The sequence below is a fragment of the Pterocles gutturalis genome, unplaced genomic scaffold (genome assembly GCF_000699245.1).
Source record: "Pterocles gutturalis isolate BGI_N339 unplaced genomic scaffold, ASM69924v1 scaffold8120, whole genome shotgun sequence".
In the NCBI taxonomy this organism is placed as follows: domain Eukaryota; kingdom Metazoa; phylum Chordata; class Aves; order Pterocliformes; family Pteroclidae; genus Pterocles; species Pterocles gutturalis.
In genome coordinates this window covers 24,879-40,707 of record NW_010138156.1, presented here as the reverse complement: position 1 = coordinate 40,707, position 15,829 = coordinate 24,879, and the positions used below count along the sequence as shown (strand labels likewise).

General features: G+C 39.1%; 1 protein-coding gene across 2 annotated transcripts in view; it reads right to left on the bottom strand.

Annotated features, from left to right (window-relative positions):
* SULF2 (sulfatase 2) overlaps positions 1–15,829 on the bottom strand; it is a 59,394-nt gene that overhangs the window by 24,216 nt on the left and 19,349 nt on the right. For both annotated transcript variants that reach the window (XM_010082872.1, XM_010082874.1), the window contains exons 4-9: positions 13,619–13,788; positions 9,091–9,241; positions 7,075–7,250; positions 3,831–3,959; positions 2,852–2,908; positions 2,040–2,169 (exon numbers count right to left, since the gene is read on the bottom strand). In XM_010082872.1, coding sequence (XP_010081174.1) covers positions 2,040–2,169; positions 2,852–2,908; positions 3,831–3,959; positions 7,075–7,250; positions 9,091–9,241; positions 13,619–13,788 — 813 coding nt within the window. The remainder of the gene's footprint in view (positions 1–2,039; positions 2,170–2,851; positions 2,909–3,830; positions 3,960–7,074; positions 7,251–9,090; positions 9,242–13,618; positions 13,789–15,829) is intronic.

The following is a 15,829-nucleotide window of genomic DNA, read 5'->3' as shown; positions in this document are numbered from 1 at the left end:
GTCTAGACAGACTACTAGGACATATTCTCTAGAGCAGGGGTTAGATGGATTGAGTCTCCCTTGAGAGCCCTTCCCAGACTCTAATTGACTTGATTGTTAGGCAATTTTTCCTGATGTCCAACTTAAATTTCTTTTTTGCTCAATTTCATCCTATCACTTCCAATTACGTCTGACTGAACTGCTCAAAACAACTCTTCTCCTCTCTGTCTCCTGACAATGAGGACGCAGCACACGCATCTCTTATTAGCACACCTTCACTTCGGAATTTATTGGCAATTCTGAGTACAGAGTTGACATTTTATGCCCACTTCTTACAGATGTCAAAGATATTTTATTATCCATGGAAGAAAACATAAGCCTGCGAATGTGTGTAGACAATACTGAGCCTTCCCCCTTTCTTCCATAACCGAGACATGTGATAATTAAGAGTAAGAAAGTCTGAATGTGGCTGTTACCTTACGCAGAGACAGCTTCAGTGACAACATGGACTTGGAAAGTCTCTTTTCCCCTCTGTTCTTACAATAACGTTCAAAATAATTGGGAAGATGAAGACAAAAGAAAGAAGTTGGAACATCTCTCAAAGGGAAAATACTGATGGAAAAAGAAAAGCTGTATTTCCCCAAACTACTTTCTGGATGATATTGTATCAGAAACAATGACTTTTTCCCCAGTTTCTCAAAGAACATTGCAAATTCAAAAAACACTGGCTGTTCTTACTCATCTAAAATTTCAGCTCAAGACATCTGATGATGATCAACTACTGCAGTTCAGTATTTTTAGGAAGAACAGGATGTCATAACCTCTCTGCATACTACATCTGACAAAGCAGCCACAGGAGGAAAAGAGCATCTGGAAAATGCTTATACATATAAATTGGATCCAAACACCTAAGGAACAATGGACTCATTTCACAGGTGCGCTGAACTACATGATCAGTAGAGCCAGAAGCAGGCAGTCTGGCCTCCGACAGTAGAAAATGAACTACCGTAGCCTGAGTAGCCCATTCCTGACTATAGCCTCGGTAAGACATTCAGATCATGTCTGCAAGCACGGTTATATTCCACAGACTGACTTTTTCTGACAGCCCCCTGAGCTGCCAGGGTATGAGGTAACACCAGTCTAACAACAGACACATCAGCTTGCGGACCCATCTACCTTCAACCCTTTGTCCACACGTGCACGGGCAGAATGCGTTACAGTGCTCGGAAGGGGGTACTCTGACCAGTACCTGGATGAGAAAGCAATGGCACAGAGTCAATTTTGCCATGCTTCCAGAGGACGAGAATTCCCCCAAGAGCGGAGAAATCTCTGCAAGAGGGGAGTTGCTGAAGATAGCTTTGCTATGCCTTTGCCCTGCTCTGGTAAATTTGTAGAACCTTCTCCTGCGCTGAGACCACGTATTGATACTAAATTTTTTTTCCCAAATTTCTTCTACATAACTCGGATCAGAAGTGAACATTTCCATATCTGCCCAGAACAGTTATGTAACAACAAGAGGAATGACACACAATCAATGAGCTTTGTGCCCATATACACACAGACCGTCTGCAGACATAATTGCATGTGTGCTTTCACAGTATATTTTTGTTCAGATGAGGGATATACTGAGTTCACAGGATGTTAGTTTTCCGTTATTAATGTAATTCCAAATAATAACAACCAAGTGAGTTAAATTAAGAATTCAAAGCAAAGGGAGCTTTATGTATTTGGAGGAGGCCAATCTATTAGATTCCTTGGAGTGTTTTATCACTAATGAATCCCAAACCACATTCTATTTGGGGAATAAAATGTTAAAACAGCCTAAACAGTTCTCTTAACAGTAGTCAGGAATCAATACAGAGGCACCTGAATCAGCAACTTCCTGACTGACAGTCAATCTCATAAATGCTGTAATATGGTTTTGAGCAAAGGCCACAGAACGAGCTGTTTGATTTATAAGCTGGCACAGACGACAAGGTGAAGGACACTGTCACTATTAAGGTAGCTAAGCTTAGCCCAGCTGCAACTGCTTGCTTTCAGTCAGGGGTACAATGCCCTACCTGGCCAAGCTGCTCACAAGCTGTTTGATACTCAGCTCGCTGACAGAGGTCTTTCACACGCTGGTATTTGGGTAGGAAGTTTTCTTCTTGGGCATCTACCTTCTCATTCTCCCTCTTATGAAGCAGTTTACTGGAAAAGAAAAAAAAAATGCATTAATTCCAAGATATACATACAGTTTGCTCAAAAGGCTCAGAGGAGTAGGTTATCTGCCAAGTCCATAGCATCACTGGTGGCCAAACCTTAATAGTCCAGTAGAAACTAGCACTTATCATCATCTCCGATAACACAAGGTATTCATAGATGCTCTCAGGGAGTGTACAAAACCAAGGCAGTATGTTTCATGTCTGACTGGCAGGCAGGGAAAGCAGTCAATATCAAGAGACCCTATCCGTCTCAGTCTGCAGGGCTGCACTTTGCAAACCCTTCATGCCTCACGTTACGTATTACAGCAGAGGCATAGAGGGAACGGCCAGCAGAGGAACATGCAGAGAAGAAAGGTTATTCATGCTCCCATGATACAAGCAGGAGAGCTGGGAGGGGCAGCAGCTGAAAGAAAAATGGAATGCACTTCCATCTCTCAGTCCAAGTACAACTCCCCTTCCCCCACGCCAGCAGCACATTGATGCAGGCTGCAGGCAAAGGCCACACACTCCCTCCTATCGCACAGTCATCGCCATTAGGCATACTGCAGCCGTGTCCCCGCTGGCACAGCTAAATGGCTTTAGGTCTGCGGTAGAGTGCTGCTTTAGCTTTAGCTATTCAGTATCCTTCTATTTAAAAAGACTGGGCTTGTGATTAACACTTTCCTTACCCTCTTTCCACTAGGAATGAGTCTCTCCACACCTTCATCTTTTTCTTTAAATGGAACCTAGGAGGAAAAGAGGAGAGGAAGAAGCAATTCCCACAAAACCAGTAATCAAGTCACGCCCCAGTTTTCTCTCCCCACCCCCAATTCAGATGAGAAACATTACAGAGAGCTGCACAAGGGGACATCCAGCTTTATGAAGCAGGCACATATGCCTCTCCAGTGCAAATCACAATTTGTTCTTACAAGGACAAAATCCACAACAGATTTACACTGTACAACTAGTTCAACATAAGCATGTTTAAGGCACAGGGGATTAACTGAATAATCCTTGATCACAAAGGATCACAAATTAAATCAGGATTTCCTGACTCCAGTTTGGGCTCTTAACCTGCATGCTACTCCCAAACTATCCTATTCTAAAGCAGCTGCTCCTTTCCCCCCCTTCCCTCCACCCAACTACTCCTAAAGCAAATCTCCTTCTTCCCTGTTGCTGCTGATTTTCTTTAGCAAGCATCTAGTCTAATTCTCTTCCTCAGTCTTTTTGCAATGAAAGTATTGATAGAAAGTCTCAAAAAATAACAGTGCAATTCTAAGTGCTAGCCTGTCTTTTTATTACAGCCTGATACACAACCAACACTTTCAACTCAATTATACTTTCAACTCAATTACTCTACATGCCATGGAGACATTTAAAATCTATAACTCATATAGCTAAAGACCTTCACATGCAGCCCTCTCATTGCTACACAGATTACGTTTAGTATATCCAGATGCCATAGATGCCATATAGCTAGTACATGAGCCTGACAAAAATAAAATAACTGAATTCAGTCACATATTGACATATAGGTTTTTAGATTTTCCAGTGAACGATGTACTCATAGAGACAGTAATTTTATTATATTTTCCTTCAAATTTGCTGTACGTTGCTGAACACTTGCTCAGTCTTCTGTACAAACACATGCACACTTCCATTTCTTACCTGTTCACTGGTCTCTCAGAATCCAGAAGCTTTAGGATGGATTTACCGTCCATATCAGATGGAATATCCAATCCAGCAATATCTAGAATTGTAGGTGCGAGATCAATATTCAACACAATGTGAGGATTCCTGAAAAAACATACATGAGAACCAGCTTTCAAGTCTATGCAATGATAGCAACTCCAGCTCTTCCAGACACCAGGGATCTGAGAAGGCTTACTTTGTGACATCCGTAAAGAAGAAAAGAGGACACAATCCAATTTCTTTCCATGAAGGGAATTAAAATGTAAAATACAGGTAAATTCCATAACCTCAAAAGGGACTAATATGAAGATTTGAAACTTTAGCACAGAGCATTTTTTGAGAAAGCAAAGTGGTTCATAAGGCAAAGTTAGTTAATTATTACAAAAGAGGGTTCAAAAGTCTTTCAAAACATGAGAAAGCTTTGTAAAAATTCCTTGGGTGTCTTATAGAATCAAAGGGTCTGCCAAACGTGGCAATGACTTTATTAAAAAGTAGATTTGGCAGGTAGCACATGCTTTATCTGTTTCAAAATACGGCACAGAAATAAGTACCTCAGCTCGTATCACAGCAAGCCCGTTCTGAAGCCAACATGAGGAGAAATACATTGGTAGACACTACAGTAAATAACTAAAAGTTGCTGTTAATGTGAAGTGTGAGACAGAAAAAGGAAAGGGATCAGGAAGAAAAAAGCACAGAGGAAGGAGTTCTGGAGAGGAAAAAAAATAAAAAAGATAAAATAAAAGCACAGCTTTAATTGAAATAATATCAGTCTTCCCAAGGGCATAGTTATCCATTCTGCAAAGACTTGCAAACAGCCATGCCTTGTTACTCAGCGGAGTAGTGGAATATGCTCCTCAGCCACCACAGTTAACAGGACAATATTTGAACTTAAATTGACTTCAAATTTGGTTAAAACATTGGCATCAACTCCAGAGGAGTACAGACAGCTTCTGTCCCCAAATCCCTTGAACTGCCACAGTTAAATATGAGTGAGTTCACGGATCAGAGCATCTACTTGCACAGTCTGGCATTCAGTAGCTGAATGAATGCCCAAATTTCTAATAATGAGACTTGGTTTCACTATGGGTCTGGTTTCACAGAAGTGTTTTCAGTTTATGTTGAACCTCACAAACTTATTTCAAATATGTGTATGACAGTGTTGTGTAGTTTCTCACAGTATTACAAATCCACACATGCTGTTTATCAGCTGGGCACTATTTATTGTCTTAAAAAAAAAAAATCAAGGAAGGCACTAAATTTCTTAAAAGTGGGGGAAAAAAAAAGTGAGCATACTGCTATACAGACAGACTTCTTCAGCACAGAACATAAAGAATGACTGTGCTATGGTCTGCAGGCACAAAGGAAGGACAGGACCAGATGGGCTGCCGTACATGTCAGCGCAGCATTCTAGCTCCAAATACAGGACAGCAGCAAGCTGCTAAATTCACACTAATTAATGAGACACCATTTAAAAATTACTACATTTTTGAGCGAGCGAGGCAGACAGGCACTGACAAGAGCATGGATGATGAATTAAATTGATGTACCTAATTTGATTTTAATTACTAATAATTGTGGTGTAGCATATTTGGTAATAGAAATGAGAGCCTAGTAACGACTTGCTACAGTGACTGCTATTAAATCTTCGCTGCTATCAAAAGGGAGTCATGACAACTACTCTGCAGTAAAAAACATAAGGTTCACAGAAAACACAGATGATTGAAGTTCTACCATTTAAAGAAAATCATGCTGAAAGGGAGGATCAATTTATTGTCTAATATATTTCCCCTCTGAAGTATTTTATCCCATTCTAATTTGTTGTGTTGTGATGGGTTCTGTTCTGTTAGACTCTGTCAGGCTGACTCCTCTGATTCTAATAGAAATATTTTTTGATCTTCAGAAGCCGCTAAAAAAAAAAAAATCAGTGGGAAGGATTCACAGCTTTTACACGTCTGGGTGTAAAGATCCTTGAACTAGAGCAGACATGAGGTCGCTGGTCTCCAGCATTGCCTGTTGCAGAAAAACTAGCTCAGTCCACTTGGGCCATGCTAGCATTGCCTCTCTGGTAAGACAAACACTGCAGCTGAAGTGCAGGAGAGCATGTTATTAGAAGGCTAATCCAGCTCACTTGAAATTCAGTGCTCCTGCAGACAAACTTCTTTCAGTGCGGAGGTAATATGTTTAATTCCACTTGAGGAATCCCTCCCCTGCTCTTTACAGAAATAACATTATCTCACATGCATAAATAAATTAGACACATAGTGCAATATATCTACAGAATTTAACATTTTTTCTGCCTACTGGTAATATGAATCAGTTAATTTCACCAGCAAATGGAATTAAACATTTTATAATTATTTGCTACCATATTACACACTAGAGCTGTTTCTCTGTGGTACGGAGAGAAAAAAATTGTGTGTGGAAGACTTTGTGTGTGTTAATTATGCTAAAACATGCACACTGATATAAATAAAAGGCAGGAAATTACGGCACTCTGTCCAAAATCATTACTTAAGTGCAAATATTTGCTATTTAAATAATTGCTTAGAAAGTGTATTTACATAATTTCTTAGCTGATCAAAGCTACCATTTTAATTAACAGTCATATTCTGCATGCTTGCATGCCTCTGACAAACAGCCCTAACCATGTAATCTCAAATGATGAGCCAAAAAGGATCTTTGTGGATGACAATACATAAACTATTACATACATTCTTCTGCACAAACTGGAACAGGTGACTCCACTAAGTGATTTCATGTCCAGCAATAATTATCTACTCTGTCAGTGAACATTTGTCGTGGTTTAAGCACAGACTGCTTAAAGTTAACAATATACTTTAGACAATATACTTTTTACCTTGAAAATTTGATAATTATGTGTATTACTTGCACTCCTCTAAAGGAGGCAAATAAGCATGTCCTAGAATTGGACATATTTCAAGGTGGCTTTTCCAACTACATGCACAAAAGTGCGGTGGCTTGTGCTGCACACCTATGCAAGCAAAAAGGCAATGCCATAAAACCTTGACCACCAGCACATGCTCTCAGTTCTGCTGGCTGAATAGACATATTTTTCTGCCAAACATGAGCAGGAAGTCAGTCAGGATGGGAGAACTTAGTGCCTCTGTTTGGAGGCCAGGTCAATACGACTAGAGATGTGAGCATAAAGGACTTTCCTGGTCACTACATAAACATACACACACGATAGCCAAGAACTTACAAGGACCCAGCCTCCACATTTGGGCCTCGGATGTAGAAAGGAACTCTGATATCAAACTCATATGGCATGGACTTTCCTTTCACGAGCCCGAACTGCCCGATATGATAACCATGGTCTGCTGTGTATATTATATATGTGTTGTCCAGTTCACCTGTTTCAACCAACATATTGTAAATCTGAAAAAAAAAAAGGCAAAACAAATACAAAATTCATTCCACTGAGCGAAAAAAAAAAGCAAAACAAATACAAAATTAATTCCACTGAGTAGTACTATATGTAGAATATAGGGTATAATTTTCTGCCTATGTGCAATATAAATATAAAGAACAACAGTTAAGGATGGCACCGAGTTATCACAATGAACCATTCTAAATAATCCATAACAACATAATAATTTCACTCAATATTGTGGCTATTACAAGGCAAACTTCTGTTGCCTGTTTTAAGGTAAACACATTAGGACGCCGTATTTTGAAAAGTCTTTGGGTTCAGTATTTTGCATGGGAGCTGTCAAGATGGTACTAAACACATACAGTAACAGAGATAAAAGTTTCAAGGTGACAAGCATTTTTGAAATTTTCTCTTTACCTTTTATCTTTTTCCTGCAGCAAACAATTTTAATAAAATGACAGCATTTTGAATCTCACACTTATTTAAGCAACACTCAGTGAACTCTCCTTCAGCCAAATGAGTCCCCATTATGCAGAATATTTGCAAGATCTCTTCCAGATAAATATTACTCAGTCATACTCTAGCTGGAGAACTAACATGGAGAACTAAGATGTGCTTTAACTCTGTGGTTCCTTCTATGGATTTACATGAGAATCTTTATGCAAAATGCACCAAAGATCAATTTTTATGTGACATTTTCACTTGCAAAGGTACAAAGGTGGTGGGGCACCAGCAAAGCAGTACCCCACTCAGATCCAGAACACATCAGCACAAAAGAAAACAAACTCTGTTGTTGTTCTGGTTGGGGCAGGGGGCAGTATTCCTTTTTGGGGTTGTTCGTTTGTTTTTAAATTTTGAAAGACTGTTGGACGCCTATAATTCAGCAGAAAAGATCAAGCTAACTTGGTGTTTACAACTAAAAACCAACCCAACTTGCCTGAAGTGAATCACCCAAAGTAAAAATATTTTACTAAATAGAAAATCAAAACAGTGTAGTAAAATAGCTGATCTCCCCTAATGCTGGTATCTGATCCATCTAAACAGGTTCATTAATATGAAGCAGAGATCATACTTGCCTGAATCAGTAATTATAAGCCCTTACTAACAAGTTGACGCAATGCCATCCAGATAATCTCATCTTTGCCTTACAGGACTCCTCTTATTTTATGTTCTACCTTTTTTAAAATAAGAATGCCAAGAGATAAGGAGTAAACTGCAACATTTTAAAATCTGTGTTCTTACAAGGAAACACATTCTTTTTCAGGCTAGCTTTTAGCTAATTCAGATGTTTCTGTTCAAGACACCCATCTTGCAATAAGAGATTTAATTGTTACATAATGCAGACTTAATTAAAAAATGTTCTAACATTTAACATCCCTGGGCCTGCATTACCATGGGCTCATTCCAGTTAGGACTCCTGTAGCACCACTGTTTGTTGTTGTTGTTCTTCTCCCAGAAACTCAGTGTTACAGGATCAAAATAGGCCCACAGTTAGTTATTTCCAACAGGTTGTAGGATGACATTTCACTATCAGACGATACATTTTAGAATTTATCCTATACATTTCTTTAGGTGATCCCCCCCTCTTCCCCTGAATAAGCATGGGCTCTGTGGCAGCAAGTCACCTCACTTACACTACCTAGCTCACAGTATCCATCTTTAGGAGATGATAATCCTCAAACAGTGAAGAGAGAGACAAAAATCCTCAAAGGTGAAAGGATTACACACTACTAAAAATCTGATGCAGTCCTCCTTCCTTCCCCCTTTTCTTCAAATACAGCACAGCTTGGAGCTTAACTCAAGAAACGAGCACCTGTTTAGTGAAAAAAAAAAAAAGTGACTTACCATCTCCATGGAGTCGTCCACAGACATGAGCGTTTGAAGGCGCTTTCGCTGTAGCATGTTAGTGAACTCCATGTGTATGGGTTTCATGGGACCTGTGTACCTCATTATCCAGTGCTTGTCCGGGTTCGGAGCATAGTTATAACTGGGAGTGCTAAGGAAGAGAGAGAAAACCAGAATGCTTTAGCAGTGTAGAAGAAAGGCACAGTAACATATACCAACAATTTCTATTTGATCAACACTATAGGACTAGCTCACTGAGATACACAAGAAAATATTAGATTTACTTTGGAAAAGTCTTATACTTTTATGTTCTATATGAAAGATGGGAGAATGAAAACAAGTCGGTGGGGAATAGAATCTAGTAAAAGAGTAAATATACATTTATTTTGCAGTGTCTTCGGGCTAACATGGATACATTTCAAGACCAAGAGACTAGCCTCAGCAGTCTAACTCCACAAGTATGATCTGGACGAAGCATGTACTACAGTGTCCCTACTCGTGGAATTGCTTTGCTTTCACTCTGCCCACATTAGCGCCAAATATTATAGCTAGTGCAAGCTGTTGAACTTGCTGAAAAGGTTCTACCACGTTCTTTAACAGCTCTTTTGAATTCCACATGACTGGCTATTTTAAGACTTTCACACTCATGTACCCAGAGGAGCACAGGCACCCTACCTGGTGGTATCAAACTGCATGTGAGCTCATGGCAAGAAGAAGTGGATACATAGCCGGATTTTAAAGACCTGCCAAGAAAAGCAGGGGTGAGGGGAAATAGGACTGTATTTTGCAGACACTTTCCAGCCACCAACTCCTTTGTGGTCATCAGAAACTTTAAGTCCCTGCAAAATCCCAAGAGCTGGACTCAATGTCCTCCTGGAATCTCTCGGAGTTCTCATGATCCTGTAACATCCTTACAGTGATGAGGAGAAATATCACTGATTGATCGTAATTTCATGTTGTTGGCAGTTTCAGAGATCACTTTTCTATGCATAATTTTATTGCTCGAGGTTAGCTGTATCTAAACAAAAGATTTTTGATATATCATTATCATAATGTTGACTCTCTGCATTGCCAACTCACCAGAAAGCTATCTTGTAGCTTACAGTTGCAAGAAATATTATTTTTACCTACTGTACCTCTTCCTACAAAGTTTGTTATTACTTAAGATTAAGAAACATCTTTGCCAATTTCTTCATATTCTGGCTCAAACACACCAGCTGCAGAATCTAAAACATTAAAAATTACTTTCCCTAAGCGATTTGTTGAGGTTTCTTTTTTTCATTCGAAGCCATAAACTCAGTCTATGCAAATGTGCAAGCCAAGAGGGTGACACAGTAACACAGGAAAAAATAGCAGATATTCAGTTATTTTCTTCTTCCCAACAATTTCCTGATAAATTGAGCTCCTATTTGGCAAATATCTACTCTTGTTTTTGTGTAAGCAGCAGAGCAGCAGGGTAAGTTATTAAGATAAACAATAGTAATATGTTGAAACTTTTCCTCGAAATACTGTATCTAGTGTATCTTTGAATACGACAGGTAAGTCTTAAGAATGTTAATATAAATATGAAATTAATAATCTGACAGTGAAATGTTTTATGCCGAAAGCCTCTGCTAGATGCTATCTGAAAAATGTGCGTAGGCAGCAAATGGAGGCTTCTTCATATAGGGAGGAAAGGGCTTTTTTTTGCTGTATTGTTAATAGCCTCTTGAATTTCAGAATGTTATTGTGGCTGAAATAATGACATTGCTCCTTTGAAAATGCTGACAGTTATGGAAACTGTTGCTATGTGACGCCCAGAATGAATCAAAAATGCTTGGCAAAGTCCTTTTCGGCTTACTTTGTGATTTCCTGGCTGATTTGAAACCTCCTGCTGTTTAATCCAACCAAAGCCCATGATTTTCTTTGATTACTACAAATGTAACCCTCTTACACTTAACAGATTGGTCTGTCTTATGGGAAAAATACACAAATACAACATTCCTAGAAGTTGGTTAAAACTACTTCTTCAAAAGTACTCAGAAGCTAAGTCCTAGTCTGATTGCGTTTGACCTTGGAAAAGATGGGTGGTAAAACATGCCCTCTACAGAAACATTTCTGATCACTGCTCCACTGCCCAGCTGTTGCATCCTCTGCAGCTATCGGTACAGGCAGTGACAAAGGAAAACCAGCCATGTAGCCTACAGATTTGCTATGCGAATTCTGGTTGATGTGAGTAATTATCAAACAAGAAAAGACTGCAGCTGCACACCTAAAGGAGCTCTACAGAATGAGATGGAGAGAGACTGCGGTATAGGGGGGAACAGCCATACCAGCTACTCTATGTAATAACAGAAGCAAGAGAACAACAGCATAAATTAGCAACAGAAGGACATGCCGGAGTTCCCCAGCAAAGAAGTACTCTGACTGTCAGAGCACTAAAATCCACACCACTAACTGTTAGCTATTATTAGCAGTGCTATGCAATGCAGTATGTACGTCAACCAGTGCAAGCGTTACAGTCACACCTCCACTTTGCTTTGTGGATATAGCTCAAGAATCCGCTTGCCAACTTTGTCAGCACTGCTGCAAGGAGAGGTACAGACACACACCACGTGGTGTACTGCCTTCTGACTCCGGGACTAGGCACGGACTTTGTTCAGGGTATCGCTTACTGCTTTAGGGCAAGTCACAGGAAGTGTCTGCCTGTGTTCTGATCCTCCCATACCATATCCCCATGACAACAAACCAGTGAGAACTACCTACACCCCATTATCATTGACAGATTTATCTGTCGCTGAGGGATTCCCTGGAAATGTGGGAACAAGGGAAAAAATGGAATTTGTACATACAGTGAGGGAATCATGCATGTTCTGCATTTTTACATTTAACCTTAAACCCAGGCCAATGAAAATCCTTACAGATTATTACTATGTAGTGCTGTGAAAATTGTTTAGAATAAGACTGGCAGTTTCTTTGCACAAGATGTACATAAAATCCTATTTTTGTTCATATCTAAAAGAAAAATCCAGTTCCTTAATCTACTAAGATAATTCCTTTCTTTACAAACAAAACTTGTCTCCATGAAGTGACACCTTCTGCACAATTGCTGCCACTGTAAGAAAAGTCACCTACAATTAAAAACAGTTTTGTGAAACTACTTCATAATCAGGAAGACAAACCTAATTTGTTTGAAAAATAAAAGCTAAACTATGAGCAAAAGAAAAATAAATGTAGTTTATATCTCTCATTGCTGACCTCCTTCAAATCCTTCTGCTCTTTTTCATTCGATCACCATAATTATATTGCCAGAGAATGTTGCTTGATAAATGATTATCATCTCTGACATACAAACGTCTTCCAAAAGAACTTCTAATAAGACTGAGGTCAATACTGGGTATAAGCTATAGCAGAAGTTGCTCATTTGGCATTTCTGTAATTTTCATTTCAAAGAAAATAAATAAGATGGCAAACAAACACAAAGTACTGCACTGCTGCAGATCTAGGACACAGACTCTCTTTGGTAGCACAGCACAAAATGAAATCTATAATTTAAGTTATGCAACACCTAGACAATAGAACATAGGAAGCTTTTTCTCTCAGATTCTATTTTAGTGAAAAAGCTCAAATGGGTTTCACTGAACTTTGGACTAGTCCTGAGCAACTTCAGCTGCCAACTGATTATTATTTCCATCAGTTCTCAGTTCCTTCACAAATCCAAAATGAAACAGAATTCCCCCCAAAAAAAAAAAAAAGGCACATAGGAAGAAAGTTACAAATGTTGAACATCAATGAGGGCATGAGGCCAGTAATTAGAAAAAATATTGGAATGTTTTCAGTTGTGCCAAAAGGCGATATGGGAGAACCATTCATTTTATCAGCATGGGAGGAGATGCCTGTACCGGAGCATTACAGAGCTGTAGCTGTACAATATCTCTGTGCTATACACATGAACCACCTCATCATGGAGCTTATGAATGTGATAACTCAGTAACTGGGTGAAACTGCTTTTGGGACCCGTTCAAGACATTGTATTGGGTCACGTACAGACATACCAGCTCATTCAGAAATAGCTTGTCTAATTTGGTGCTACAGGCCTGTATTTCCTTTCTTTCCATATATGAAGCAAGAGTAATAAGTATTGCATACTATGTGATGTTTGGTAATACCCATAAAATAATATAGCTTATGTATAAGGACATGGAGATAAGAGTTTCTCTCCCTGAAGAGAATACAGCCCAAGAACCAAATTTTGATCCCCCTTCTAGAAATGAACATTCCTCACAGATAGGTTGTAACAATGCCCAATAAATTCAATGTGAATCCTTCCATTTATTTCAGCTACAACTCTGAGTTCTAGATGCAGCAGCCATTCTCAAGATACTTGTACTAGGCTGAAGAGGTTAAAAAAAAAATAAATCTCAAAACTCTCATATACTTGTGACAAACTTATGCCAAGAGTACTATAAAACAAACATCGCTTCCCCAGGGGTACCCAGAGCTTCTATACTCCCGCACCTGGAAATGAAAGGGTTTTATTTTTCCTTACATGTGTTGTGAGGCATTAGGAAAGAGATGTGAGTAGTGAGGGGCTGAATCTTCAGGGCCGTGAGGTGCAGCATGGCTTATAACCATCAGTACTGGCCTGTGAGGATACATCTTCTTTGAGATTCTGAAGAAGGTAATACTGTCATTGGTAATCAGATCAGTTAGATAATCCTGCAAGCAGAAGTAAAAGTATAATGAGACGCTTGAAAAGTAATTTCCAGTTAGGGGGTGAGATGGGAAGGGGAGGTCCGAGGTATCGTAAGAAACAGGAAAAAAGAAGCTACTTCACTCAGAATGGGAGGGGGAGGGAGTGAGTTACAGATGTTAAAACTTCAAAAACTAAATGCAAATCATTCTTGCTTCACTGCTTAGAAACATGAAAAGCAACAGTTTCCTCTCAGAAAAGAACGACATTAACGAATACCAAATAGGACTCTTTCTTCCCAGAGTGTGTAATTACATTACGAAGATCACAACACTAAATACAATGACCAGGTATTAATAAAAAAACAGAAAAATACAAGTCAATTTTTTTTGGGTTTTTTGTTTCCTCTCAGAAAAGAACGACATTAACGAATACCAAATAGGACTCTTTCTTCCCAGAGTGTGTAATTACATTACGAAGATCACAACACTAAATACAATGACCAGGTATTAATAAAAAATAGAAAAATACAAGTCAATTTTTTGGGGGTTTTTTTGGTGTTGCTATCTTCAAGGTGTAGTCCAACCTTACATCATAAAAGTGCTTTGAAAATCCAGATGGCTTGATGTTCATTTTTCTTATCCTTCTTCTGAACCAGAAGTCACTAAAGCTAGAAGATGCTGGACTAATTGGACCAAAAATGTCACTCAGTACTACAGACACAGCGACAATCTCATAGAGACATAGCTCTATCAAATAAATTGCTGAGAATTTAGAAAAACTCCTTTGGCAGATATGAACTTTCCATTCTATGCGGAGTATCATTATCATTCTGCTGATATCTACTGGAGCTACACAGATTGGAGACAGTATTTTTAAGGACAGGCCACACTGTCTCTTAGGCTGCACCACAGGAAACACTGCAAATATAAATACCTCTCAAACAGAAGTAGGGCATGAAACTGCACCATTAAAGAACAAAATAACAACTGTCATGTCACATCTGCCTCTGGCCAACTGAGCAAGTACAAGGTGTGGTGCATACTGGATTGCATCTCCTTGTAAGTACAGCTTTCTGTCCATGGCTCAGACACTTGCTCCTCTTTACCACTGCCAAAGTCCTTGATCTGAGAAGTCAGCTTATCATCCACCAAAGGAAGCCTTTTTCATTGACTGCATTTACTTGCTCCAAGTTATTTCCAATATATCCCAGAACAAGGCTGGCAAAGGCTCCATTTACAATTTCACTCATTAGTCCCAATGAGGCATGTCTGTTCTGAAACTGTCATGATTATGATTGTCACTGATACGGTATTTTCACTCATGAAAGCAGGTGTAAATAGACATAATTCCACCCAAGTTAACCAAAGGACCTCCACTCATAAGCATATGCAGGCAAAGGGAGAATGTACAATAAGCCAGACCAAAGCTAAACTGCCTTCTGAACATACTTTCAATACCTGAGACCATGCTCACGGCTGCGAGAGAATACTGGCGTGCTCTCAAAAATGCACTGACGTTTATCTAAAATGTGCCTGCTCTTTAAGCTGGTCGGTCACTTTCTTGAGTGTGTAACTCATCTTTGATTTAGCCATTACAAGAGCATAGTTTTCAAACTCCATTTTGAAGACGAAGGTTTTCACCTGGTCAAAGTGAAAATCATTCAAATTCAACACTGCAAAACTAGTGTTCACCGGGCCAAAAGACCAAACAGAAACATTTCCTTTAACTGATTTTTTTTTTTTTTAAAAGCTCCAAATAGCAGAAGTTGTAGTAGACCATACAAATGCATACAAAACTAAAAATTAATCAAAAAAAGCTGATAGAAACTGAAAAAGAAAAATCAAAGTAGAATATCTTCTGTTAAAAAACTCTGCAAAAATTTGCAAAGATTTGATTTTCAGGGGATAAGTGCTTAGCGGTCGCTTTGGAGGACAGAATCAGGAATGGTCTTTTTCTAGTTTTCCACTGTCACAAAATTAACTATGTCAAGTAGATAGGGCTAAAAAGTAATCTATTATACTGTTCATTGCTGGAAAACTAAGTTTCCAGCAACAAAAAATGTCA